At 39.6% G+C, this 23,952-nt stretch overlaps 8 protein-coding genes and 1 long non-coding RNA gene across 11 annotated transcripts; 7 read left to right on the forward strand and 2 right to left on the reverse strand.

Annotated features, from left to right (window-relative positions):
* The first annotated feature begins 449 nt into the window (after window positions 1–449).
* Window positions 450–3,319, forward strand: LOC135797373 (MDS1 and EVI1 complex locus protein EVI1-B-like). Its single transcript, XM_065309726.1, has 3 exons — window positions 450–922; window positions 996–1,275; window positions 1,533–3,319. The coding sequence occupies exons 1-3, from the start codon at window positions 553–555 to the stop codon at window positions 2,359–2,361; spliced, it is 1,479 nt and encodes a 492-aa protein (XP_065165798.1). The 5' UTR covers window positions 450–552; the 3' UTR covers window positions 2,362–3,319.
* Window positions 3,320–3,623: 304 nt separating this feature from the next.
* Nhe3 (Na[+]/H[+] hydrogen exchanger 3) lies at window positions 3,624–7,272 on the forward strand. 2 transcript variants are annotated; one of them, XM_065309229.1, is made up of 10 exons: window positions 3,624–4,035; window positions 4,161–4,416; window positions 4,476–4,753; window positions 4,860–5,149; window positions 5,258–5,711; window positions 5,787–5,898; window positions 5,955–6,108; window positions 6,166–6,214; window positions 6,276–6,614; window positions 7,119–7,272. In XM_065309229.1, the coding sequence occupies exons 2-10, from the start codon at window positions 4,179–4,181 to the stop codon at window positions 7,155–7,157; spliced, it is 1,953 nt and encodes a 650-aa protein (XP_065165301.1). In that variant the 5' UTR covers window positions 3,624–4,035; window positions 4,161–4,178; the 3' UTR covers window positions 7,158–7,272. The 2 variants fall into 2 exon arrangements, with proteins under 2 accessions (XP_065165301.1, XP_065165302.1); XM_065309230.1 differs by having other exon boundaries at window positions 3,629–4,035; window positions 6,824–7,272.
* A 437-nt stretch (window positions 7,273–7,709) lies between these two features.
* LOC135797054 (pyruvate dehydrogenase phosphatase regulatory subunit, mitochondrial-like) lies at window positions 7,710–11,112 on the reverse strand. Its single transcript, XM_065309228.1, has 5 exons — window positions 9,647–11,112; window positions 9,258–9,576; window positions 8,903–9,203; window positions 8,368–8,841; window positions 7,710–8,311 (listed from the first exon to the last, which is right to left on the reverse strand). Exons 1-5 carry the CDS (start codon window positions 10,641–10,643, stop codon window positions 7,748–7,750), a joined length of 2,655 nt encoding a protein of 884 aa, XP_065165300.1. The 5' UTR covers window positions 10,644–11,112; the 3' UTR covers window positions 7,710–7,747.
* Window positions 11,113–11,682: 570 nt separating this feature from the next.
* Hsf (Heat shock factor) lies at window positions 11,683–14,556 on the forward strand. Of its 2 annotated transcripts, none has more exons than XM_065309166.1 (8): window positions 11,683–11,984; window positions 12,115–12,223; window positions 12,279–12,628; window positions 12,679–12,963; window positions 13,028–13,389; window positions 13,560–13,695; window positions 13,755–13,812; window positions 13,871–14,556. In XM_065309166.1, exons 1-8 carry the CDS (start codon window positions 11,880–11,882, stop codon window positions 14,065–14,067), a joined length of 1,602 nt encoding a protein of 533 aa, XP_065165238.1. In that variant the 5' UTR covers window positions 11,683–11,879; the 3' UTR covers window positions 14,068–14,556. The 2 variants fall into 2 exon arrangements, with proteins under 2 accessions (XP_065165238.1, XP_065165239.1); XM_065309167.1 differs by having other exon boundaries at window positions 11,691–11,984; window positions 13,581–13,695.
* A 121-nt stretch (window positions 14,557–14,677) lies between these two features.
* Window positions 14,678–15,944, forward strand: Kdsr (3-ketodihydrosphingosine reductase). The gene is made up of 2 exons (XM_065309178.1): window positions 14,678–15,600; window positions 15,656–15,944. The coding sequence occupies exons 1-2, from the start codon at window positions 14,833–14,835 to the stop codon at window positions 15,863–15,865; spliced, it is 978 nt and encodes a 325-aa protein (XP_065165250.1). The 5' UTR covers window positions 14,678–14,832; the 3' UTR covers window positions 15,866–15,944.
* Window positions 15,892–17,970, forward strand: eIF2D (eukaryotic translation initiation factor 2D). The gene is made up of 4 exons (XM_065309158.1): window positions 15,892–16,026; window positions 16,084–17,062; window positions 17,120–17,334; window positions 17,398–17,970. Exons 1-4 carry the CDS (start codon window positions 15,971–15,973, stop codon window positions 17,924–17,926), a joined length of 1,779 nt encoding a protein of 592 aa, XP_065165230.1. The 5' UTR covers window positions 15,892–15,970; the 3' UTR covers window positions 17,927–17,970.
* A 129-nt stretch (window positions 17,971–18,099) lies between these two features.
* On the forward strand, window positions 18,100–21,354 carry Rpn2 (Regulatory particle non-ATPase 2). The gene has a single exon (XM_065309157.1). It carries the CDS (start codon window positions 18,217–18,219, stop codon window positions 21,205–21,207), a length of 2,991 nt encoding a protein of 996 aa, XP_065165229.1. The 5' UTR covers window positions 18,100–18,216; the 3' UTR covers window positions 21,208–21,354.
* Window positions 21,314–22,999, reverse strand: LOC135797015 (polycomb group RING finger protein 3). The gene is made up of 4 exons (XM_065309179.1): window positions 22,442–22,999; window positions 22,223–22,375; window positions 21,872–22,161; window positions 21,314–21,815 (listed from the first exon to the last, which is right to left on the reverse strand). The coding sequence occupies exons 1-4, from the start codon at window positions 22,551–22,553 to the stop codon at window positions 21,690–21,692; spliced, it is 681 nt and encodes a 226-aa protein (XP_065165251.1). The 5' UTR covers window positions 22,554–22,999; the 3' UTR covers window positions 21,314–21,689.
* A 27-nt stretch (window positions 23,000–23,026) lies between these two features.
* LOC135797018 (uncharacterized) lies at window positions 23,027–23,952 on the forward strand. Its single transcript, XR_010549432.1, has 2 exons — window positions 23,027–23,745; window positions 23,803–23,952. It is a non-coding gene; the product is annotated as an uncharacterized lncRNA (long non-coding RNA).

Genomic DNA, 23,952 nt, shown 5'->3' on the forward strand with positions numbered 1-23,952 from the left:
ACACAAACGACTTGAATTCGTGTTATTGAGCGGTTTACACATGATTTATAGACGTCAAACGTCAAACGACGTCTTTGAGGTTTGAATTTCGCGCTTCTGCTCCACCTGATTTAAGTCGCCTGCACAGGCGTATCACTGCAAACGGTTTAAGTAACGTTTTAAAAATTAAAACAACTTTAAATACCCCGTTTAAATTCTGTGACCTTGGTGAATATGGTCAATGACCCGATTTGATTCAAATATCCCCTCTTGGTTATTAAACTAGTCAATATTTTATGTAATATATTATTATAACTATTTGTTTGTAATTTTAATCAGTTGTACTAGAAAGATGTGTGAATACAATATGTTTTCGCATGTTTTTCGTCTTCTTTTCCATGCACAACGTGTACTGCGCATGCGCGGTGCGCGCCCGAGTGTGTCCGAGCGCGACCGTCGCAACCTGTTCACCGCATCTCGACGGCCATCTTGGGACCTGCTTGTTGTGTTGCTCGTTGTTTTTTTGTGTTTTCTTGCAAAACTCGTGGAATCAGTGCTTTAAACGGTGAAGAAATGACAGAGCGGCCGACGTTTCGCACGCCGAAACGGACGCACTACGATAAGGAGAACGGTGCCTGCTCGTCGCCACAATTCGCCAGTTATGGGTGCACGCCGCCGAGTCGGCTCTTCGGTTTGCTCACGCCGGACTCCTCGCCGGCCATCAAACACCACGCCATGCAGGTGCAACACCTGGCGATGAGTCCCTCGGGGCACTCATCGCCGATGTCACCTAGCGAAACGCGTCGTGGTAGGCCTCGCGCTGAAAGTTTGAACAATTTAATCATGCAAGGGTCAACATCGCCCAGCAGCATCAAGTGCACGTATTGTAATCGCGTTTTTCCAAGAGAAAAAAGTCTTCAGGCGCATTTACGCACACATACTGGTTAGTACCACATTATTTTATTACATATTTATTTGGGAATATTCAATTTATTTATTATGAATTTATATTAAAGGTGAGAAGCCATACAGATGTGACTTTCCAAGGTGCACAAAGAGTTTTGCTCAGTCTGGACAACTGAAGACACATCAGAGATTGCATACAGGAGAGAAACCTTTTATTTGCGCTGTGGAGAATTGCGGCAAACGGTTCACACACGCAAATCGCCATTGTCCAGATCATCCAGAACCACAGCTGAAGAGATTTAATGCAATAGCAAATATTAATTTGGATAATATTGAAGATGATCAATACAAGCAGGAGATACAGGAGTGGAGAGAGAAGACTAGCAGAAAGTAAGCATTTTTTTAGTCCTAAACATTGAATATTAGTCTTATTTCATGGGTAATTTGAGTTTTATGTTGACACAAGTTTTGCAATATGAAACTATAACAACTCAAACAGTTATTTTGGCCTAGATCTTAAATACCGGCTAATTATTTTTATGTTTTCTTGAAAAAATAACTTTGGTTGACACTAAATGATTATTTAATTAATTAATCTGATTAAATGATTTATTTCTATAATTTTCACGTTATTTTTTTAATTTCAGAAGAGAAAAAGGAATATCTTCCACGTGCACAACACCAAAGAAACCTCGCAAGCGAAAACCCTGGCAAGAAGATGAATATCTCAACGAAAACGAAAACCAAGAGAATCAACCATTCAACAACGGAATCTACAACTACACTGCATCAATCGAGGAACCCGAAGACCTATCACTAACCTCCCGGAGTAAGCTTGCCCTCCACACTTCCAATCCCAACACGCCGGTCACGAAGGTGACAAAGATCAAACTCTGCGAACCTGTACAGGTGCAGCTATTCAAAGGTGAGTTATCGCCGCAAACTGACACCGAAAACGAAGCGACTGATACCTCGGACGAGTCCAAACCCGACTATCAGAAACACGTGCCCAAAAAGCGTTGGCTACGCGAAGCCACACGAGAACTACAGGTTACCGATAACGATCAAGAAAATTATAATGTAAATGACTTAGCATCACCGATCAACTGGTCAGAGGGCGATGATGTATCATCGCCTACTCTTGTTTCACCTCCAGCAAGTATACTACCACCGCAAGTTCTCACAGAGAATAGAAAACGACCAACGGTGTTAGTCAAGCTGGACTTGGCCGAGCAAGGCCAGCAAAAGGTAACTGTGGTCAGTGTGTTGCCACGAAACGACAAACATAACCACAATAGTAAGTTTAAACATAATTATGAAACACATGAAACACAACAGGAAAGTAGAGAGAATTTCGTACATGAGACTGATTTTAATCGAAAAGCGTCTGGAGTGTCATCTCCTGACTTGTTGGGTGCGATGGCGCTTGTTGAGTTGGGCCTTCAGCCGACGCCAAAGTTGCAGTATAATTATTAGCTTATTTCGGAAACTTGACAGCATTACATCATAAATTATCGTCTTTTTTTTACTGTAAATTACATCCGAACAGTTAGGCTCTATTTCGAATGTTGCTACTGATAGATTTTAGTACATAACATACACCTGTAAGCTATTATTTATTTTCACATGTGATATGCGTTGTTGTATGTTGTCCGTTGTTTGTTTATGAGGGTGAGGGAAAGTTTTATGCAGTTGATCCTGCATGTTATGATGCTTTGATTTGAAATTATTGAGTTGCCAGTGATAAACTCAAATTTTGACTGAACTTCTTTAAATATTCACAACTTTGAAAGATATTTATACTTAAAAATATTTCAAAGTTGTTAATATCTTCACTGGAAATACATTTGATTGATTTATAATATTTTTACATGTTACTATAATTCCAATGCAAATTTTGCATTTATCTAAACTTCAAGAATTTGCATTGAAACAAAATTAAATTAAATGTTATGCTAAATCAATTGTATTTCTTGTGATTACTAAATTTGTATTAAAAACTAAACAACAAAAGTTTTTCTTTTACACAATTTTGATCTTTAGTCTTAAAAGTAAAACTTTATGCTTATTTAGTTTGATTTTAATTATGAAAATGATGTATTACCTTATAAGAACACTCGAAAATGATGAATGCAACTAAATTGTATATGAATCAAGTTTTTATACGATTATTTTTACAAATCAAGTGCACTTAATGTTTAAAGCTTTGATATATGTGTGTGTACATATTCTGCAAATACGTTAAGTTTTTTTTTTCTAAGTTTTCTAAGATGTATAATCAGTAACTTATATGTTTAGGCTGTTGCTGGTTTATTTGTGAAAACTGTTTAATTTGATTTGAAAATGACGTTGCTTATCATGCATTTTTTGATTGTATTATTATTCTAATTTGTGATATTTGAATGAGTAATGATAAATAAACAACTGAATGGGAGGGAATCTTGCTCAAGATAACCTTTTGATATTAGTACTACTTATATTGCAATGACAATTAAATGGTGAGTTAAGTTATGAAGTGTATATTTGGTTGCATATCTTACACAAATGATTTACACGACAGTGTAATTCAGATACCAATGTTATCATGTTTTTCAAGTGATAAAACTTGTCGACAAGCCTATATTACCGATAATAAAATCAATCTAAATATATAAAAACCCCACTTTAAAACATGAATTTCACAAATTTATCACCGATACCATTCGTGAAACGCCTAATATAAAACTAAAAAACATTTAATCCAAAATATATCCAAATATTTGTAATAAAAAAACCCTTGATACTGATTTTCCGTTCGAAAAGAGGGTGTACATCCCTAAATCACATGTGTGTTGGGTTATCTACGCAGCAACAGCTGTGCGTATGCTAATCTCACAAATCCGCGCTGCGCGCTTATTCTAGTCGTCAATAGTTATTGGCAAAATAGCAACGATTATTCGCGTTCCCTGGTTGTTTACGACCTGTCTGCGAAACAAAGCAAATAATTAGCGAATTTGTGCAATCAGTGCGTTTGCGACGTTCGGGCGACAAACATTGTGAACTTGGAACGTCCTTCATCCGGGCAACGGGCCTAACATGTAACCGCCAACGTTTACTACATTATAACGTTATCGGCGATTGCGTCTGAATACCAAGAAAGAATTTGTCGTGGTAAGCAAAATTACACATTCTTGTCACAGTATCCTTGTACTTACGTTCGTTGCCAACAAAACAAATGAATTTGCTGATTTAATTCAATAACCAAACAAATTACTTAAATAAATTTGTGTTTTTAGTGATTAAAAGTATAGAAAATGGGTTTCAAGTTGCGATTGCTGCCCATTGCCGGGCTGATTCTGGAATATTCTATTTGGTGCCATGCTGCTGACAGTGATATTGAGATGGATGCCAAGGCACAATCAATGCACCGGATTGATTCACTCAATCTCCTCTCTTACACAATGCTGCTTATTTTGACTGTGCTCACCGTTTGGCTATTCAAACATCGACGTGTTAGTTTTCTACATGAAACAGGCCTTGCTGTGATTTATGGTGAGACATAACCCACATTAAAACGCGCAAGTGTGGTTGCCTATATAATATTCTTATAGGTTTGATTGTTGGTGCGATTATTCGCTATACTGGAAGTTCCGATCCTGTTCTGCGCATGTCCGTTATTCCAAGTGACGATAAATACAACAGCAGCTTACCACCCGACGCTTTGACTCTACACTATGTTAAAAATAAAAGTTATGAGTATCTCTTTCGCGGTGAGATTCATAATGCGCGGGACAACGCCATCGATATGAAAGCCACCTTCGACCCGGAGATATTCTTCAATATTATTCTACCGCCGATTATTTTCCACGCCGGTTACTCTTTGAAGAGAGTAAGTATAACCAGTAGACTATGCATGAGTAGAAGTAAAACAAAATGGCTGCATGTCAACTCCCGGCCATCTTGTGTATTGTAACGAAATAACATGGTGATTTTAGAAATATTTTTTCCGTAACCTCGGCGCGATACTAACCTTCGCCATCGTCGGCACGGCGGTGTCATCGTTCGTCGTCGGCGTGCTGATGTACGGCTGCGTGCAACTGCTGCCGACGCGCATGGCAACCAGTTTCACATTCTTGGACACCTTGTACTTCGGTGCGCTCATCTCGTCAACGGATCCGCTTACTGTGCTCGCCATTTTCAACGATCTACATGTCGATGTCAATCTCTACGCACTTGTCTTCGGCGAGAGTGTGCTCAACGACGCCGTGTCGATTGTGCTCAGCGGGTGAGTATCCTAACCACAACTAACAACACATAACATAATCTAATCATTCATAGCTTGAATAATAACCTTAAATATTAGTGTGTTTGATTATATATTGTAAATCTTTAGATCTATACAGAATTACGCTGAAAAGTACCAGTCTGGTTCGGGTGGATTTGAAACCATCGCTTTCCTGAAAGCAGTCTACGACTTTTTTGGAATTTTCATGCTTTCGCTGGTTATTGGTGCCACGATGGGCATGCTAACAGCATTCCTGACTAAATTCACGCGAATCAGGGATTTTCCCCTGTTGGAATCGGCGCTGTTTGTGCTGATGTCATATTCGACTTTCCTCATTGCCGAAGCGAGCGACCTCACCGGGGTGGTAGCGGTGTTATTCTGTGGAATGTGTCAAGCACATTACACCTTCAACAACCTTTCCGATGACAGCCGGACCCGCACGAAGCAAATGTTTGAGCTTCTCAACTTCCTCGCTGAAAACTTCATCTTTTCGTACATTGGAGTTTCGATGTTCACATTTCCCAGGCATCATTTCGACGTGCTGCTTATTTTGACAGGATTCGTATCCTTTTAAAACGCATTTATATAACTGGCGCCATTTTGTTTTATGCGCAAATATCCTTGACTTATTTATTAGAGCTGCGCTATGATTGGACGAGCTGTGAACATTTATCCGCTCTCTTACTTGTTGAATCTCGGTAGGAAACCAAAGATACCAACTAATTTTCAACATATGCTCTTTTTTGCCGGTAAGTATAAAGTGCATTAAATATTGTAAAAATTATTTTTTTAATGTAAAAATTAGGAATGAGAGGCGCAATGTCTTTCGCTCTAGCGATCCGAAACACCGCATCGGAGATACGACAAGCCATGCTGACCACAACCTCACTTATCGTCATCATTACAGTGATAATCCAAGGTGGCGCTGCGCTCAATCTCCTACATTGGTTTCAAATACCGTAAGATCTTTATTTAATCGTTTTAGATAACTTGATTTAATTTACTAATATATGCAGAGTTGGTGTTGATGAAGAAACTGAAAGTTTAACACGTGGCAAACGCAATGTAAGTGTTTATAAACTTAAAAATGCGTCATAAATAAATCTTGTTTGGATTGTGTGTTTAGGGAAGTATAACTCCCAGCGCCACCACTGAGTGGTCGGATGCATTCGGTGAAAGCACACAGGCAATGCAACCGAATGGCAACGAGAAGGCACGCCTCGCACGCTGGTGGACCTCCTTTGATACGCATTACATGAAGCCACTTCTGACACACTCGCGGCCCACGTTGCTCGAAACACTCCCTGTGTGTTGCAATCCGCTCGCACGACTTCTCACCACCACGGAGCAACTCACGCAAGAGCACGCCGACTCCGATTCGGACCTGTGCATCGTAGAACACGAAAATGGCGTGCCTCGCATTGGGCAACCATCATCCACAGCTGGCGCAGGCGCGACTGGACGAGTAAGTTACGAGACATTTTAAAACCAAACATCACCAACTCAAATCAGATCAAAATCTCACTTCTTTTCGTTTTACGTTTTTTACATTTCTGCATCTTTAACTTTCAAATTTTCCCAAACTCTTTAACCTCTTCAAAGTGTAGTTAGCGAAGTCTAACGTCGGCAGTTGTCTCACACGTTTTTAATTTCGCACCCTCGTTTTGTTCGCAGTCAATACCTGCAATCAGCGGCCATCAAATCTAGCTTAGCTTCAATTAAATGTTGACATAGGACGTATAACAGTATGACAGTATGAGTATCATCGTTACCACTTACCGTGTGATAGTAACGCCCTCGGAACACTTGTAATACAAAAGTGGGCGGGGCATACAAAAGTATTTGATTGCATTGCATTGTATTGCGTTGCGCTGTTGTTGCTGATGTTGTTGTTTTTTTTTCTATAATATGTGCTATACAATTTCGACTCTGGCGTTGAAGAGTGAAGAGTCTCGTGTTTATTTTGTAGGCCTCGGTTTCCTTGAAAGGGGAGTTACACTGGCTGTGATTCACTTAATTTAACAAAAGAAAAATACCTACGTATGTGTACTTATTGCTATATTACATTGTAATCACCAATATATTAAATATAGAAAGGGGTCAAACTCCGCCAATGATATAAATATTATGAACTTCGTTCCGGCAGTGTTTAATAAAAATGTAATTCGTTTTTACTCTCTTGTTCTAGACATACTCGTAGTAAGAGTCAATTCTATCAATAAGATTAGCAATTTTAATTTAAAGAAATTATGCATATAAAGTTTTGTCAATAATGCACTTCAGCGCGCCATCTCGAATTCAACTATTTAACTATAACTATGATTGAATCTCAATGTCAAATTTTATTCTATAGAAAAGAGCTGTTTTGAGGAATTTCCCGGCAATTATTCGAATTTTTCTCACCTTTTAAACCTTCCCTAGATCTCCACGAATAATTCAAGACCAAGATAAGATAAATCCGTTCAGCCGTTCTCGAGTTTTAGCGAGACTAACGAACAGCAATTCATTTTTATATATATAGAAGATAGATACATGATGAAGTAGAAATTAGTAAGTCACATTTAGAAATATCCGCACGTTTATTTCATTCTACGTTCATCAGTATGTGATATCACTCTCCTTTCTCACTGTAGGCCTGTATTTTCGCCTTGATCTTGCATTGCTCTGCGCGATTGGCGAGTGCATATACGCGCGCATTGGAAACCGCTGCCCCGCAATATCAACCTCATATTTCGCGTCTTTCGACATGATATATTCTGCATTGACTGTTTTTATCTCTGATTCTATTGGTCGGCGGATATACCCCAAGCCAATCAGTTTATTGCTTGAGAAGCCATAGCCGGCTGACGTGATAGTCCCCACAAAATAGCCGTTTCTGTAGATTGGTTCCCCACCCCACGGCCAGATATCAACATCGGGGTCGATCTCTTCTAGTTGGAAAAAGACGAGCTGTTTTTGTACACCCTGCGATTTTTGTCTCTGCAACACTCGTTTCCCAACAAATTCTTCTTTTTTATCGAGTTTGATTATGTAACTGTTGCCAGCTTCGTAAGGAGTGACAAAACTAGTCAATTCTTCAGCCCAAAAGGGAATGAAACGCTCGATGCGCATAAAACGTTGAGTCAATGTGCCTACATCACGAATACCATAGTCTTTTCCAACCTAAAGATTAAATATAAAATTAGGTTAGAATATTTATGAGGTTATGTTGTTTTTACCTTCATTAATCTATAGTAAACATGTAGAGCATATTCAGACGGAATATACAAACAATACCCTGGTTCGCCAGTGTGTGTAAATGACATGAGCATAACGTCACTCGCATAGCCTACATTCACCTTCTTGTAGGAAAATGGCGCAAGTTGCATGTCATTGTTAGATAACTCCCCCAATAACTCGCTTGCTTTCGGTCCCACAACATTGATCACAGTATACATCGAAGTAATGTCATTAAGAACAATTTGCGCGTCAGCGGGACGATTACGCTTCATCCACTCGTAGATACGCGTTTGTTGACTTGTTGGCGAGACCATGAAAAACTTCACGTCGCTTTGTCGCACCAGCATGCAATCGTTTTCATAGCCGCCTTGCGCGTTTAACATCCCGGTGTGAACAATTGCGCCCACGGGTATGTCGATGTCATTTGTGCACAGGCGTTGGAGATAGGTTATGATTTCTTGGAGGTTATCAGACTGTCAAAAAATTTAAATTTAGATTTAAAAAATTACTTATATTTATATTTAAGTTGGATACCTTGATTTCAATTTTTGAAAACGATGACATGTCAATAATCCCGACACCTTCACGACATGCTAAATATTCCTCTTGCATGAAATCAAAGAAGGCGGGTTTGTAGAAACTCCCCGGAGGCATTTCCGGTAGTTTTGTATGATCATCTAAAGCAGCAGTGCTATCGAAGTATAATGCTCGTTCATACGCCATTTTGATTCCAAAAACGGCACCGCGTGTTTGCAACACACTGTATAACGGACTACAGCGTAATTTCCTCGCGTATTTATACTCACATTGATGCGGATACAGAATGGAATAATTTCTTAAAATATTCAAAAATTTAACAACAAAAAATTAGATATGTTTAGTTGGTTACCTGCCAACAATTTCCTTTATCCGCTGTTGAAGATAATGCCTACCGCCATGAATGTCCAAGAATCGTTGTATATTGAAAGGTAGCAGGTCCTGAGTGGGTCGTCCTTCGATTATCCACTCAGCAACGGCTTTCCCTATACCTCCAGCTCCCTGTAATGAATTACCATTCATCCCACATGCAACAAAATAATTCCCTACGGTTGGTGCTTCTCCCAGGATCCACCTCCCATCAGGCGTGAAATTATCTGGAGAATTAACTAATTCTGGTCTTGATGTTGCCAACAACGGAAACCTTTTCACCATATTCTTCCAGTTTTTATCTAAATAAAATAATATAAGTTAATTTTCACACAAGAAAAAAAAAAACAAAAAAAAACCAAAATTTCTTACCAAAATATTTCCATTCATGTTTAATGTGATTCTGCCAGTCTCTAGGTATGGTAGCACTCTCATTGAACGCAGCCTTGGCTTCCGGTTCGAACCACCCACACAAAAACCCCGTCCCAAAATCTCTACAATACGCAAACGAATCGAAATCTCTTACACAAGGTAAAGTCTCCTCTTCTGAATGTTGTCCCTCGGTGGTGGCGTAATAATGCTCTGCGGGGTACGCTGGTATTTTAACTTTTTCATCGCAAGCAAGTCCGACTTCTCTCGCCCACATCCCCGCGCAATTCACGAAATACTCACACTTTACCTCGCCTTTATCAGTGATCACCGAAGACACTCGATCGTTTTTGGTCAACACCCGCTCGACGAACACGCCTTCCTTATAAACCACGCCTTTTTCTTGCGCGATCTCAGCTAATACTTGACAAATGGCGCTTGGATCCGCCACAGCATCATCGGGCACGTAGACGGCACCTTCAAGATCATCTACGTTCATATACGGATGCAATGCGCTTATGTCTTTTGGTGTTAACAACTCGCAATAGAGACCGGTGGGTATGTTATACGCGATGCGCCTGCGTAATGCAATTAGCCTATCTTTGGTCTGTGCTAGATTCAAACTGCCACATTGTTTCATTCCGATATCATAACCTTGATCCTGCAAGTCCTGGTATAATTTAATAGAGTATAAAATAAGGTTGCGTTGTGAGATGGGTTTGAATAGGCCCAATGTGCCAGAGCCGAAGTGTGAGGATCCGGAGCCGATTTTGTTCTGTTCCAGGACGAGTACATCTTGCCAGCCATTTTGTGCTAGGTGATAGGCTAATGAATTAGCGACGATGCCAGCGCCAGCTATGACAACCCGCGACTGCGTAGGTATTGTTGACGTTGAATACTGTAGGCTACCAGTTAAACACTTTATGTTTTGAAGGCACTGTATGCATCCAGTCATGCAAAAAGCACCGGTAGATGGAGCTTGTTTCAGAATACGAAACATTTCACTTGATTTTAGAAGTTGTGGTCATGTTCACAGGTAAAAATCAATAATCAGCTGTTCAGCATTAGTCATAACAAATCATAACGCATGTGTGTTATTATTTACACTTGTGACGCACGGAAAATTTTAATTCTAGGCTGGTTTTCACTTGTTTTACACTTGTTTAATTTATTGTCGATCGTAGGCGAGGTGCGACTGGTGAAAAAATAGATTCGAGACGCGGCGTCGCGATGAGTGTGTGCCATGCCTGCCATGCGGTCGGGCGTCGCGACGCCTCAAATATAGATCCGCCGGTGGCGCGCGGCACGCGCACAGCAAAAAGTTTCAGCGATTAATTCTCGCGAGCGATGCACACACGCGGCAATAATCTATCGATGCGTTTATCTAAATCGAAACTAAAGTTAGTTCTAAGCAAACAACGCGCACGTCGTGCCAAAATTGATCTATCTGCTGCATGCAATCGTTGTGACACGATCGAAATGATGCAACCGCGTTGATTTCGATGAAAACACATCGATTAAGGTCACACACGTTGAAATAATTACAGGAAAAGTGGATAAATTATTCTTTCAATTGTTTCCAGAGAATAAATAAACAACCAATGCAAAAATAAATGCATTAAACATTAAACAATTGAATACAAGTATTTTTCAGTCTATACAGTACGCATAAAATTGAAATGAATGCGAATTTCAATGCGTTTGTGCATTTGAATTAAGTTGTTGAAAGTAAAAATAATTTGTATTTTAGTTTTCACTATAGGCAACCAACCATACAGATTTGGAGGTTCCTCCAAGGTCACAACTAAATACAACACATTCAATATTAATTTATTTTTTGAAAACGCTAAAATAATACTCCGAAATAATTTTACTATGAATCATTCTTGTTTGTATTATCATGTGTTGTGATAAAATATTAACAATTCTAATGATTATGATTTCTATGACATCATGCTTATTACGTGTATGTCGTATTGCCTAAGGTGACTAAATATAATTTGTTTGTGACAGCTGTTTCTGTCTAACACAAGTACATCCGCATGAATGCGTCTCTGTCGTCATTTCGTGCGCAATAATTTAATGGCGCCCGTATCAGTCCAGTAACATTGACTTGATCGCTTTGACGTGCGTGCCCATAAAAATCGACCAAGGTTCGCGCTTTAGATGGTCACATCGTGGTGAGTGTTCCTTCGGGCTTCTTCAGCATCATCGGCAAGTCTACTACGCCGACAGAATGCAGCCTCACGGCGAAAATGCGCTCAATGTGCCGGCATTCCTCAGCAAGTTGTGGAAAATGGTAAATGATCCGACGACAGACCATCTGATCTCTTGGGGACAGGTAATGTTAACATTATTTCAGTGTTTTACCTTTGTTACATATGTAGTAATAAGTGTATGTATCAATTTTATAGTTAAATTGTTTGCTATCATGTTGGAAGAACTGTAAATATTGATTTTATTTGTTTTAGAGTGGAAGTACATTTGTGATTGAAAACAAAGCACAGTTCTGGTATGAATTGCTCCCAGTATACTACAAGCATAATAATATGAGTAGTTTTGTCCGGCAATTAAATATGTGTAAGTAATTTTACACAAATCATAAAAATTTATTGCAATAATGATTTGTTTTTAGATGGATTTCATAAGATATCTACATACGAAGGAATAGAAAGTGATAAAGATGAACTTCAGTTCTTTCATCAATATTTTCAACGTCATAAACCCGATCTTCTTAAGAATATTAAACGGAAAGTTACGGCTAATCACAAATCTGACGGTGCAACGGCAGGGACTGCGGTAGAGCAATCCGCAATTAATCGTGAGGAAATCTCGAAGTTTTTAAGCGAAGTCACGCAACTCAAGGGCCGCCAACAGACGGTCGACTCACAGCTTAACTCAATGAAACAGGAAAATGCCGTTTTATGGAGAGAACTTGCTATATTAAGGCAGAAACATTTACAACAGCAGAAAATTGTCAATAAGGTAAACATTTCTGTGCTTGATTTCAATTAAATACTAATTGTGATTGTCAGCTTATACAATTCTTGGTGACCTTGGTGCAACCATCTTCAAGAATGGGTGGATTGGCGCAGAAACGTCACTATCCATTAATGATCGACGAGAAACCCCCGAAGAAAGCGAAAGTATCTAGTAAAACAGCATCAGTCAAATCAGACGCCTCCGATGGGCCTATAATTCATGAATTGGAAACCAACGACTTCTTACAAGATGATCTCCTTGCAGAAGCGACAGAAAGCGCTGGGAATTTATCATCAAACACAAAGGATAGCATGCCTTTTATACAATCACCTGACTTTGTATGTAAACATACAAATATTGATTTGATTCGTTGTTATTTTCAATTGTGTTTATTTTTAACAGAATCGCGATATTGTCGAAGAACTACTCTCGGATTCCGAGCTACCAGATGACGTCCCAGATGAAATTAACGCTGGCGACGAGTCTCTGGATTTGGATGGGAAAATATTCCTGAATGCTAACACGCAGGATACATTACTGAGCAACTTGATGAATGGCAACTACAACGCCAAGTCGGTGAGCGATGCAATGGCCGGAACTAGCGCTAGTAATGTTACGACAACCACAGCAGCCGCAGCCGACACGACGACGAAAAACGATGAAGCTTCTTCGGCGGCGGCTACAGATTCGTCGCTGGCGGCTAATAACACAGGGCAAGCGGTCGCCACCAGGGACAGAGTGCGTTTATCACGGCTGAATTCAGTGTAAGTAGATTTTTATTTCGTTTCTAAAAAATATCTAAAATGGCTACGTTTATATATGGATGACATTGCATAATTTTCCTGCAGTTTGATTTGTGTATTGGTGGGCGCTAGTGCTGCCCCCACCGCAATGTAAACTAACCTTGTTTCCTGTCTCTTCTGCTTTAATCTAGCATTGCTGACTCGAATTTCAGTGAAGACATGGATCTGCATGTCGAGCACACGCAGTCCGAGTTGGAGTCGCTCAAAGATATTCTCAATCCACTACTGGGTAATGTGCCGACAGTCGACGCAAACGCATTCCTTACCGTGAGTTGAATTTAATTCAAGTTTACTGGAATATTATGTTAAAATTGATGTTTTTGCAGTTGTTTTCGGATGATAACTTGCCGTACGGGTTTTTGACGGATGATTTACCAAAATCAGGTAAATATTATTTGTTTTATTAAGAAAAATATTTGATTTCGTGTTTTTTTTTGTGTAGATCCATTAGTTTGTGGTTCTGAATTGACAAAATACGGTAACAACCTGGACTTTTCACAACTCTTCGACGAGGACACCAATGAGGAGGCCCCCCTGCCTTCAACGGATCTTCCCCTGCCGGCGGAGAGCCTTGATGCGTCAGGATCGATAACCACACCACAGATTAAGACCGCTGAACCCAGCTTTCCCAAAGTTTAGGGATTTTAGATTAGGTTAGCGACCACTCTCATTCGCTTGTCTCTAAATTAACGCTAAAAATCGATTATTTTCTTTTTACTCTTATCGATTATGTTTGACTTAACTGTTTCGAATGTTTACCAATATCACATCGAAATGATTAGCCTATGATTGAGGATAGTTAACTTTGCAACACACACACACAAGCCGCATTTAGATATTATTTATGAATAGTATTTGTTGAATGTTGATTGTGAATCGCGTAGCACGTAAGGAGATGTTACTATTTTTGTAAGCTAAGCGAAGCGACGAGTGAAATCAAATCTAGTTTTGTACTGCGACGCATGCTGCGCCAAGCAACTGAAAACGAGTATTTTTATGAGAGCGCAAGGAAATCGGATGTTTGAGCGTTGGGATAATGGCGCTCGCGATTTGTGCTGTTTTCGTTAGGAAATCGCGGCGGACATGTTTCAATTGCGTTTAAGTGCGAATATACAAGTGTAAAAAATATTCTTTCTTGTATACAAGTAGCTTTACCTATACATTCTCTTAAGTGGCCGAATTTGGTACTAATATTTAAACAATTTTAACAACAACTTTTGATTAATTCGCATTCACTGATAACACAACATATAAGGATACTGTTTGAAACTGAAATCAATTATTAGATTTGTTTCATGTTGTGTAGTTTCAAAGCTGAAAATCATAGACGAATTTAACCTTACACTTTAGTTTCCTCAAAACATTTGTTTACATTCCAAGTGAGTTCAAAAGTCCGACCTGAAAATGCTGTTTATAATGCTTTTACCAGTTTTACTGGTAACATTTCTCTTAAAATTATACAAAGACTCAATCACGCCAAAGAAAACTCTTCGTGGGAAACACATTTGCATCACTGGAGGCTCCAGCGGCATTGGAAAATCGCTTGCAGTTCTCGCCTCTCAACAAGGCGCACACGTAACAATCATCGCCCGGAATAGTACACGCCTATCCGCAGCTATTCTGGAAATATCCTCTGAAAGATCCTCAGATGAGCAGGAATTTGTCACCGTCAGTCTTGATTGCACTGATACAAATGCTACCCATGCAAAAATCAAGGAAATTGATGATAAAAGACCCATCTATATGTTTGTCAACTGTGCAGGCTTTGCAACCTGTGGCATTTTTGAAGAGATGACCCAAGCCGACATCAAGAATCTGTTTGATATCAATTATTTTGCCACAGTAAATACCCTGCAAGCTCTAGTACCAAGAATGAAGCAGAGAAAGGATGGTATTGTTGTGATTACAGGCTCACAAGGAGGTTTGATGGGAATTTATGGGTATTCTATTTATGCCAGTGCTAAGTTTGCTTTGAGGGGGTTGGCAGAAGTATTGAAAATGGAGCTGGACTGTTACAATGTTTCAGTTACATTGTCCCTACCACCAGATACAGATACACCTGGTTTTGAAACTGAGAATTTAACCAAACCCAAAGAGACTAAACTTATTTCGGAAGCGGCGGGTTTGGTGGATCCACAAGTTGTCGCGCAAGCACTTTTAAATGATGCATTGGTGTGTAATCAAAAAATAGATTTTACTAAATGTACATATTTTTGTTTTGTTATAGAATGGAAAGTTCTTCAGTTCTGTTGGATTTGAAAGCTGGCTGATGACTACATTGTGCGTTGGAATGACTCCGTTTCAGCGCTATTTTGACGTTATAGTTCAAGCTTTAACTTTGGGCCCTATACGCTTAATAAGTTCGTTTTACATTACTAACTTTCAAAAAATTGTCATCAAATGCAAAGAGGAACGCGAGGGTGCTAAAGATAAATAATTACATATTATGTTGAAATGTTTCAACACTCAGTACGTTTCACCTAACATAACCACAAAATTATAAGTGCACAAATCACCATTATCGTTTAATTTGCTCCCAAAAATGTTTAAAAAACCATTCAAAGTAAAATCCAACACGCAGATTAAAAGCTCAGAAAAGTAAGCTTTGTATATGCTTCTCATAACAGTCATATATAATATTGTAACTATTTTTAGAAAAAGTTTAAAAGACTTACTCATAAAAAAGTTTCCACTGCTAACTGAGACAGATGTGGAAGAAATCCTGCCTAAAAAGGAGACAGCTTTTGTGTCAAAGGTCCTCACAGCCACAAGCAAACATGTTATGGTTTACACTGTCCAAAAGAGAGCCATACTCTTCTCAATTGATGATCTGTTCTATCCAACAGTTTATCTCCTCTGGAAATATCCCAATCTTGGAATAATATTTACAACTAATGACTTTGTGATAGGCAAGGTATTACAGGGAGCTGATTTAATGATGCCTGGAGTTTATGTTAATCCAGCTCTAAAGCAGGATTTCTTGCAAAAGCAGCCTGGGATTGTAAATAATGTAAATAACAAGGCTGCTGTTGCTGTTGGTGCAATTGCAATGTCATCAACACAAATGAGAACAGCACAAGGTGGGAAATGCATTTTGGTATATCATTGTCATGGGGATAAATTGTGTTCCATGGAGGATATGAATGTTTTGCCATTACCACAACTTGGTCCAGTTGATTTTGAGTCTGGGGATAGTGTTAATCAGAAAATAGGATTAGAAAATGTGGTACCAGAAGTTTCTAGGCAACTTGATGATAAAGAATTTCCGCCTTTGGGTGGTTCTACAGCTAAAAATAATGATGAACCCATAAAAAGTGTTGATTTATATGTTGAAGATATTGAAAACTTGACTGTAGAAACAACAGAGGGCGCTAGTGTAGATACTGATATACAAAGCGACACCAATGAAGAAATTGTTGAAGAAAATGGATTATCAGAAGTGGAACAAATGGATATTCTTCTAGAAAAATGTTTCCTAACTGCAATAAAATACAGCAAAACACTGGAAATCCCTATGTTAACTTCATCTTTCTATAAATTACAAATGATTCCAGTTTGTCCAGAAGGAAAAGTTTTGGATGTTAAAAAATCATCACATAAAAAAGTTGGACAATTTCTTAAAGCTATGGAAAAGGTAATATACTGAAATGTAGTTGTATTTATATTCAAATTATGTTTTATTAATCTTTAGGAAGGATTGATAACAATTAAGGAAAAGAAAAAAGGAGTTGAGACACTTGAAGGCATCAATAAGGAACATGAAAGATTTATTTCCTTCTATGTGGATCTTGATAGTCGTCCACGAAAATCCACCCAAGCAGAAGATACTTCCCAGACAAGAAACATTGTTGAATCTTACGCTGTTACTCAAGCGGTACTTCCTCTATTCAAAGAATTCGGTGTTCAGTAAGTTTTTCCGCAAATTTAACTCTTAAAATTGAGTTATATGATATCCTGCGTTTTTTATAGTAAAAGTGAAACGATGACGACGTCTGAAATCAAGAACTACGTCACTACCTACGTGAAAAACCACAATTTACAAGACACTTTTAATAAGCGTTTTGTTAATGTGGAGAATAACGCCGTGTTGAGCGCCATCTGCCAGAACGAGATTGCAGTGACATGGGAGGATCTCCTCGACAAAGTAACTTCGTCAATGAAATCATGTTTCCAGATTTCCACGGCTGACGAGCAGACAATGAACAAGGGAAAAATACCGATGATTATTATGTCGACGCAAACTCGCTCCGGTAATAAAAAGGTTACCATTGTGGACAATCTTGAGTTGTATCATATTAAAATGTCGGAATTTGCGAAAGAGTGCCAACATGGTGTCGCTGCAAGTACGAGCATAAGTCGACCGAATGGTAAGAAAAGCGATCAGATCTTGATTCAAGGCAATCAGATTCTATTTGTTTATAATTTATTGATCGATAAGTATAAGATACCGAAGAAGTATATTCGCGGATTAGAATTTGCGCCGAAGTCGAAAAAGTGATTGCGATTTTATTTTTTTAAATAAAGACAAGTATTTGATTGAAATTAATGATTTTTGTCGCACTCTGTATAGAAGATCATATATAGTCATTTTAACTCATATGACTGGATACGCGACGAAAAAAGGTGCGTTACCGCATCCATTTTATCTATATTTTCCAGTGCCGGAGAGTGAATTGCAAATTTAAGTTAGGTTAACGTCAGAACAACTGTTTAGCATCGTCACCCATCTCGAGCATTCAAAACCCAGAAGTTTTCACTAAAAACAGCGTTAAGTGCTAGCCAGTCAAGATGAATATCACTTCCGCGGCCGGGATAATCTCCCTGCTGGAAGAACCGCGCCCTGAGATGAAGGTCTTCGCCCTTAAGAAGCTGGACAACATTGTGGATGAATTCTGGCCTGAGATTAGCGACGCCATAGAAAAGATCGAGATTTTGCACGAAGACAAACTCTTCAACCAGCATGAATTAGCTGCATTGGTGGCAAGTAAGGTATACTATCATCTAGGTTCATTTGAAGACTCCTTAACCTATGCATTGGGTGCTGGAGACTTGTTTGATGTGAACTCTAGGTCTGAGTATGTGGAAACCATCATTGCAAAATGCATTGATTTCTATACACAAGCTCGCATTGGCGGTAGTCAAATTGACCCACGCCTGGAGGCGATTGTCAATCGTATGTTCCAGCGGTGTCTTGACGATGGTCAATTCCGTCAGGCAGTTGGTCTCGCTCTGGAAACCCGCCGGATGGATATCTTTGAAGCTGCAATCACACAGAGTGATGACATTGCAGGTATGTTGGTCTATGCGTTTCAAGTTGCAATGAGCTTGATTCAAAACCGTGGCTTCCGTAACACCGTCTTGATGACTTTGGTAAGCCTCTACAAAGGTTTAACTACCCCTGACTATGTCAACATGTGTCAATGTTTGATCTTCTTGGAAGACCCGCTTGCCGTGGCTAGTATTCTTGACAAGTTGGCGCAGGGCCAAGAGGAGAGTCAGTTGATGGCGTATCAAATTGCGTTTGATTTGTACGAATCGGCCACTCAGCAGTTTTTGGGCAATGTATTAGAGGCTTTGCGCGCAACAGTCCCGATTCCGTCCTTGTTAGAAAACAAACTGAAGCCGAAAACGCCCGTTGCCGAAGGGGAAGCTCCCACTACCATGGAGACCGAATCTGAAGAGGACAAAACCACGACCACAGCACCTGCAGCCACTGAAGAGAAAACCATAGAGTCCCTCACCCCCGCCGAAAAAGATCACCAGCTTAGGGTGGAAAAACTACACAGTATACTCTCTGGTGAGGTGAGCATTGAATTACACCTTCAGTTTTTGATCAGGTCCAATCACGCTGATCTGTTGATTCTGAAACAAACGAAAGAAGCCATTCGTGTATCGATTTGCCACACTGCAACTGTGATTGCAAATGGTTTCATGCACTCTGGAACAACATCCGATCAATTCCTGCGTGATAATCTCGAATGGTTAGCGCGAGCGACCAACTGGGCGAAATTGACGGCAACTGCATCACTGGGAGTTATTCATCGGGGTCACGAACAAGAGGCGTTGACTTTGATGCAAAGCTATCTTCCAAAAGAGGTAGGACCTAGTTCCGGATACTCTGAAGGTGGTGGTTTGTATGCACTGGGGTTGATTCATGCTAACCACGGTGCTAATATCACTGACTACCTCCTGGGGCAACTAAAAGATGCTCAGAATGAGATGGTGCGGCATGGTGGTTGCTTGGGATTAGGTTTAGCTGCTATGGGAACCCACCGACAGGATGTTTATGAACAACTTAAATTTAATCTGTATCAAGATGATGCCGCCACTGGGGAAGCCGCTGGTATTGCCATGGGAATGGTAATGTTGGGCTCCAAGAACGCCATGTCTATTGAAGATATGGTTGGGTATGCTCAGGAGTCTCAACACGAGAAAATCCTCCGTGGTTTAGCTGTCGGTATTGCTTTCACGATGTACGGACGCTTGGAGGAAGCGGATCCATTGATTACGCAATTAACCAGCGCTAAGGATCCAATTCTTAGAAGGTCTGGTATGTATACGCTTGCGATGGCGTACTGTGGAACTGGTCACAACCAGGCCATCAGGAAGTTGTTGCATGTCGCTGTGAGTGACGTGAACGATGATGTGAGGCGTGCGGCTGTGACCGCGCTCGGATTTTTGTTGTTTAGAACACCCGAGCAATGTCCATCTGTGGTCTCCCTGTTGGCGGAGAGTTATAATCCTCATGTGAGGTATGGCGCTGCAATGGCATTGGGTATCGCTTGTGCTGGTACCGGCCTACGGGAAGCAATTGCTCTTCTCGAACCGATGGTCATGTTCGATCCAGTGAACTTCGTGCGTCAAGGCGCTTTGATTGCATCTGCTATGATTCTAATCCAGCAGACGGAAGCTACCTGCCCCAAAGTGACGTTCTTCAGGCAGTCCTATGCGCAGGTTATTACGAATAAGCATGAAGATGTAATGGCGAAGTTTGGAGCGATTCTGGCTCAGGGAATTATTGATGCTGGTGGCAGGAATGTCACTTTGAGTCTGCAATCTAGAACTGGTCACACTAACATGTTGGCAGTGGTTGGAGCGTTGGTCTTCACCCAGTACTGGTATTGGTTCCCGCTGGCGCATTGTTTGGCACTGGCGTTCACACCAACCTGCCTGATTGCTTTGAACGCTCAACTTAAAATGCCTAAGCTAGATATCAAGTCAAGTGCTAAGCCTTCACTCTATGCTTATCCAGCTCCACTGGAAGAAAAGAAACGCGAAGAGCGCGAGAAAGTCACCACCGCTGTACTGTCAATCGCGGCTAAACAGCGTCGTAGAGATCATGACAAGAAGCAGCATAAGGATGAGAAGATGGAAGTGGATGATGATAAAGAAAAGGAAAAAGACAAGAAGGACGATAAGGAGAAAGAAAAGGCTAAGGAAGACAAAGACGATAAAAAGACCGAAAAGAAAGCGGATGATAAGTCCGATAAAGCTGAAAAGTCTGATAAGCCTGACGAAAAGAAGAAGGAACCCGAGCCCACTTTCGAAAACCTCAGCAATCCTGCGCGTGTGATGCGCCAACAACTTAAAGTCATCAGTGTAGCCGAAGGTAGCCAGTACGTGCCCATGAAGGACGTGTCCATCGGTGGCATCGTAATGGTGAGAAACCTCAAACCCGGCGAAGAGGAGCTCGTAGAGCCCGTCGCTGCGTTTGGCCCGAAGGCCGATGACGAGAAAGAACCCGAACCGCCAGAGCCTTTCCAATGGATCGAAGACTAAATTTTAACCAGCGTAACACTAGCAACAGTAACATAATCTTAAATTTAAATATTTTTTTGTAACATCTAAGTCTACAGTTTCAAGAGAGGAAGTTTGAATAAAAGTCTTGTTTGTCTTAATACAAAATATATACATTTCAGCGATGAATCAGATGCATTCATTTATAAACGTCGTTCATTTTTAGCTTCTTTTTTCTCTACTAAAATATCGAAAATCTATAGATTTTATTTGAACTGATAAACCCAATGCATTTATAAAATTTGAACTTTTTTCTGTTTGTAATCCCCTGAAAGCATTAACACTCAATTCCCAAATCGAAATTGCACCAAATGTGAAGTTTGCGGCCTCTCGATGGCTCCCAACACTTTTTGTAGATTAAAATCACTGCAACTTCACACTCTCACATATTGTTTAATATCTCACATACCGAGCGGTAAGTGTTTGTGTCTTTTAGGTTGTAACTGCACGACTTCTTCAATGTTTTACAAATCGATGCGTGGACGATATTGTAGAGTCAGCGGAGGGTTCTGAAACCGCCATCGTGTCACGTAGACAAATTTGAGCGTGTGGTCTTTTCCCAGGAGTTCATCATTGCACAATATATCAATCTAAAAATAACAGTAAGGATTAAAATGAATTAAATGAAGAAGATGTGCATACTCACATCTCTATATTTTTCCATCCCGTTTAATACTTTTTTAGCGACGAACTTCTTCAAGTGTAGAATCGTCGCTTGCGCCGAACACCGAATAAATCTCCTCTTCAACGTCTTTAAGTTATTGCTAATACATTCCAGGCACACATTAACTTGCTCATCTTGTCGGTGGTAGTCAGCCTCTGCGTGAACATCCGCCGCCGACTTCTCTTCCTCCATGTCGGCGATATTAAGAGGAATATCCTTTGGACATGGCAGTCCTCTGGCTTTGTAAAATTCTCTTTCTCTTGTAATTTCATCTGAAGATAAAAATAATATGTTTTGGTGTAATTGGTAATGGTTTCGAAGATTAAAACCTACTTTTTTGCAGTTCGGGCACCAGTTTATAGACAATATCTTGCATAGTCCGATCAAAGCTGATGTATTGCAGTGGGTGTGATTGGTGTATCACAATGTTGCATGTTGGACAAGTGTTATTCTCTTCCAAATGCTTTACCAAACAACTCTTGCAAACTGGAATTATACATGAGCATAGATTATCTCCAAAAACAGTAGAAAATGAATTTTGACACAACTTACAGGTGTGTAAACATTCAGTGACAGTGGTAGCATCAATCAGATATCCTCTGCAAATCTTGCAGGTGATGTGATTGTTGAGCGTTTTCAGCTTAATTCTCCTTTCCATTATCATAGTTTTGGTGATGATGCATCAATCCATGGACCGGGATGCAGGGTGAAACGCAAGACAACCTCTTCGTTCACAGCGCGGCGCTTTATCACGAATTGCACCGAAATAATCGCACGAATCGAAGTGACCTTTTTGGACAAGTTGCACAAGAAGTCGTCACTTTAGATGCACCAGGTGAGTATTATAAATCGGCGCATTTTTATGGGAAATTCGGGAGAACGTGCGGACGAAGCCATCGCACAGAAGCACCGCTGATACAAGCAGCGTCGGCCATACTTCCAAGAAGGGGCATTCACACTGCACTTGTCCCAAATTATTTGTAATACATTAATGGAAAGCAACCAAAATCAACTAAATTTACTCTATATGAAAGAAATTATTTTTATATTAACGTATTATTTTATACGTGATAAAATTTGATTATTAACAAAAAATTGTCGAATGCTAAATTTTATTTTGATGTAGGCAACCTTCGTATTCAATTGTTTAAGACCAGGAAAACAAAAAAAAACATTCACACATATGACAAACAAAAAGCACGTGGCAATTCAACGTTAATTCTAGTAAAAATTCTGATTCAAGTAGAAAAACATGGAATTTGAAGCTTCCTCTGATTCTTCTGAAGAATTTATTCCACAACGGATCGAAGTACAAGCCGACATCGAAAATGTTCATACTTCATCCATAAAAGAAACAAGTATCAACACAACGTACGATGAATTTATTCGCAAATCTCAGGATTCCCAATTTTCCTCCACACTTAACGAACCCTCAACATCAGGCGCTGTAAATACCAAAATGCAAATTCAATCTACGATGGTTCAAACACCAACCCCCGCAGGTGCGCCCATGAAACAGATATTGTTCAGTAAGACTATACACAAAGTCATTCCCGAAAATGTAAAACGACTGACTGTTATTGATGAAAACAAGACAATTAATGATCCAAACAGAAATTTAGGAAAAAGGAAGCTTCCATATCAAAATAGAGTTGGTAAACCAGAAGATAATATAGAAAAGAAGAAAATAGTAGCTCATGAAGTAGATAACGTAAAAGAAACTAAGAATGTAAAATATGGAAGTGAACTACAGAAGTATATGAAGGAAATTGTTACAGCTCATGATCAACTTGCTAAGAAAACGTCTTCAAAGCGTCTGAATGATACGGATCAACTACTGAAATATTTACGTAAATGTAAGTAAATATATTATGATTAATTGCAAAATTTTTAATTAATAAATTGCTTTCAAGGTGACTCATTGACCAAGAAGATCCAGAAATTGAAGGATTTACTAAGCAATTAAATTTAAAATTATATTTACTGTATCTTGTAAACAAATACACATTTGATGAATTTCTAAAGTTAATTAAATAAAGTAAATTTCTAATGTTATAGTTTAA

This window comes from Atheta coriaria, unplaced genomic scaffold, assembly GCF_025399875.1.
Source record: "Atheta coriaria isolate IRGN ID8LTWV9N9 unplaced genomic scaffold, Caltech_Dcor_3.1 hic_scaffold_8_pilon, whole genome shotgun sequence".
Taxonomy (NCBI): Eukaryota; Metazoa; Arthropoda; class Insecta; order Coleoptera; family Staphylinidae; genus Dalotia; species Dalotia coriaria.

Excerpts from the sequence above, each read along its gene's own strand:
- Hsf (XM_065309166.1), top strand. The coding sequence starts at position 11,880 with ATGCAGCCTCACGGCGAAAATGCGCTCAATGTGCCGGCATTCCTCAGC. Across the intron at positions 11,985-12,114 it reads ATCTGATCTCTTGGGGACAG|AGTGGAAGTACATTTGTGAT; the intron begins GTAATGTTAACA and ends TATTTGTTTTAG. Across the intron at positions 13,813-13,870 it reads GGATGATTTACCAAAATCAG|ATCCATTAGTTTGTGGTTCT; the intron begins GTAAATATTATT and ends TTTTTTGTGTAG.
- Nhe3 (XM_065309229.1), top strand. The coding sequence starts at position 4,179 with ATGGGTTTCAAGTTGCGATTGCTGCCCATTGCCGGGCTGATTCTGGAA. Across the intron at positions 6,215-6,275 it reads TAACACGTGGCAAACGCAAT|GGAAGTATAACTCCCAGCGC; the intron begins GTAAGTGTTTAT and ends TTGTGTGTTTAG. Across the intron at positions 6,615-7,118 it reads GCGCAGGCGCGACTGGACGA|GCCTCGGTTTCCTTGAAAGG; the intron begins GTAAGTTACGAG and ends TTTATTTTGTAG.
- Kdsr (XM_065309178.1), top strand. The coding sequence starts at position 14,833 with ATGCTGTTTATAATGCTTTTACCAGTTTTACTGGTAACATTTCTCTTA. Across the intron at positions 15,601-15,655 it reads CACTTTTAAATGATGCATTG|AATGGAAAGTTCTTCAGTTC; the intron begins GTGTGTAATCAA and ends GTTTTGTTATAG.
- eIF2D (XM_065309158.1), top strand. The coding sequence starts at position 15,971 with ATGTTTAAAAAACCATTCAAAGTAAAATCCAACACGCAGATTAAAAGC. Across the intron at positions 17,063-17,119 it reads TTCTTAAAGCTATGGAAAAG|GAAGGATTGATAACAATTAA; the intron begins GTAATATACTGA and ends ATTAATCTTTAG. Across the intron at positions 17,335-17,397 it reads TTCAAAGAATTCGGTGTTCA|TAAAAGTGAAACGATGACGA; the intron begins GTAAGTTTTTCC and ends CGTTTTTTATAG.
- LOC135797015 (XM_065309179.1), bottom strand. The coding sequence starts at position 22,553 with ATGATAATGGAAAGGAGAATTAAGCTGAAAACGCTCAACAATCACATC. Across the intron at positions 22,376-22,441 it reads CACTGAATGTTTACACACCT|TTTGCAAGAGTTGTTTGGTA; the intron begins GTAAGTTGTGTC and ends GTATAATTCCAG. Across the intron at positions 21,816-21,871 it reads GGATGGAAAAATATAGAGAT|ATTGATATATTGTGCAATGA; the intron begins GTGAGTATGCAC and ends TGTTATTTTTAG.
- LOC135797054 (XM_065309228.1), bottom strand. The coding sequence starts at position 10,643 with ATGTTTCGTATTCTGAAACAAGCTCCATCTACCGGTGCTTTTTGCATG. Across the intron at positions 9,577-9,646 it reads ACATGAATGGAAATATTTTG|ATAAAAACTGGAAGAATATG; the intron begins GTAAGAAATTTT and ends TATTTTATTTAG. Across the intron at positions 8,312-8,367 it reads TTTACTATAGATTAATGAAG|GTTGGAAAAGACTATGGTAT; the intron begins GTAAAAACAACA and ends TTTAATCTTTAG.
- Rpn2 (XM_065309157.1), top strand. The coding sequence starts at position 18,217 with ATGAATATCACTTCCGCGGCCGGGATAATCTCCCTGCTGGAAGAACCG.
- LOC135797373 (XM_065309726.1), top strand. The coding sequence starts at position 553 with ATGACAGAGCGGCCGACGTTTCGCACGCCGAAACGGACGCACTACGAT. Across the intron at positions 923-995 it reads GCATTTACGCACACATACTG|GTGAGAAGCCATACAGATGT; the intron begins GTTAGTACCACA and ends TTTATATTAAAG. Across the intron at positions 1,276-1,532 it reads AGAGAGAAGACTAGCAGAAA|AAGAGAAAAAGGAATATCTT; the intron begins GTAAGCATTTTT and ends TTTTAATTTCAG.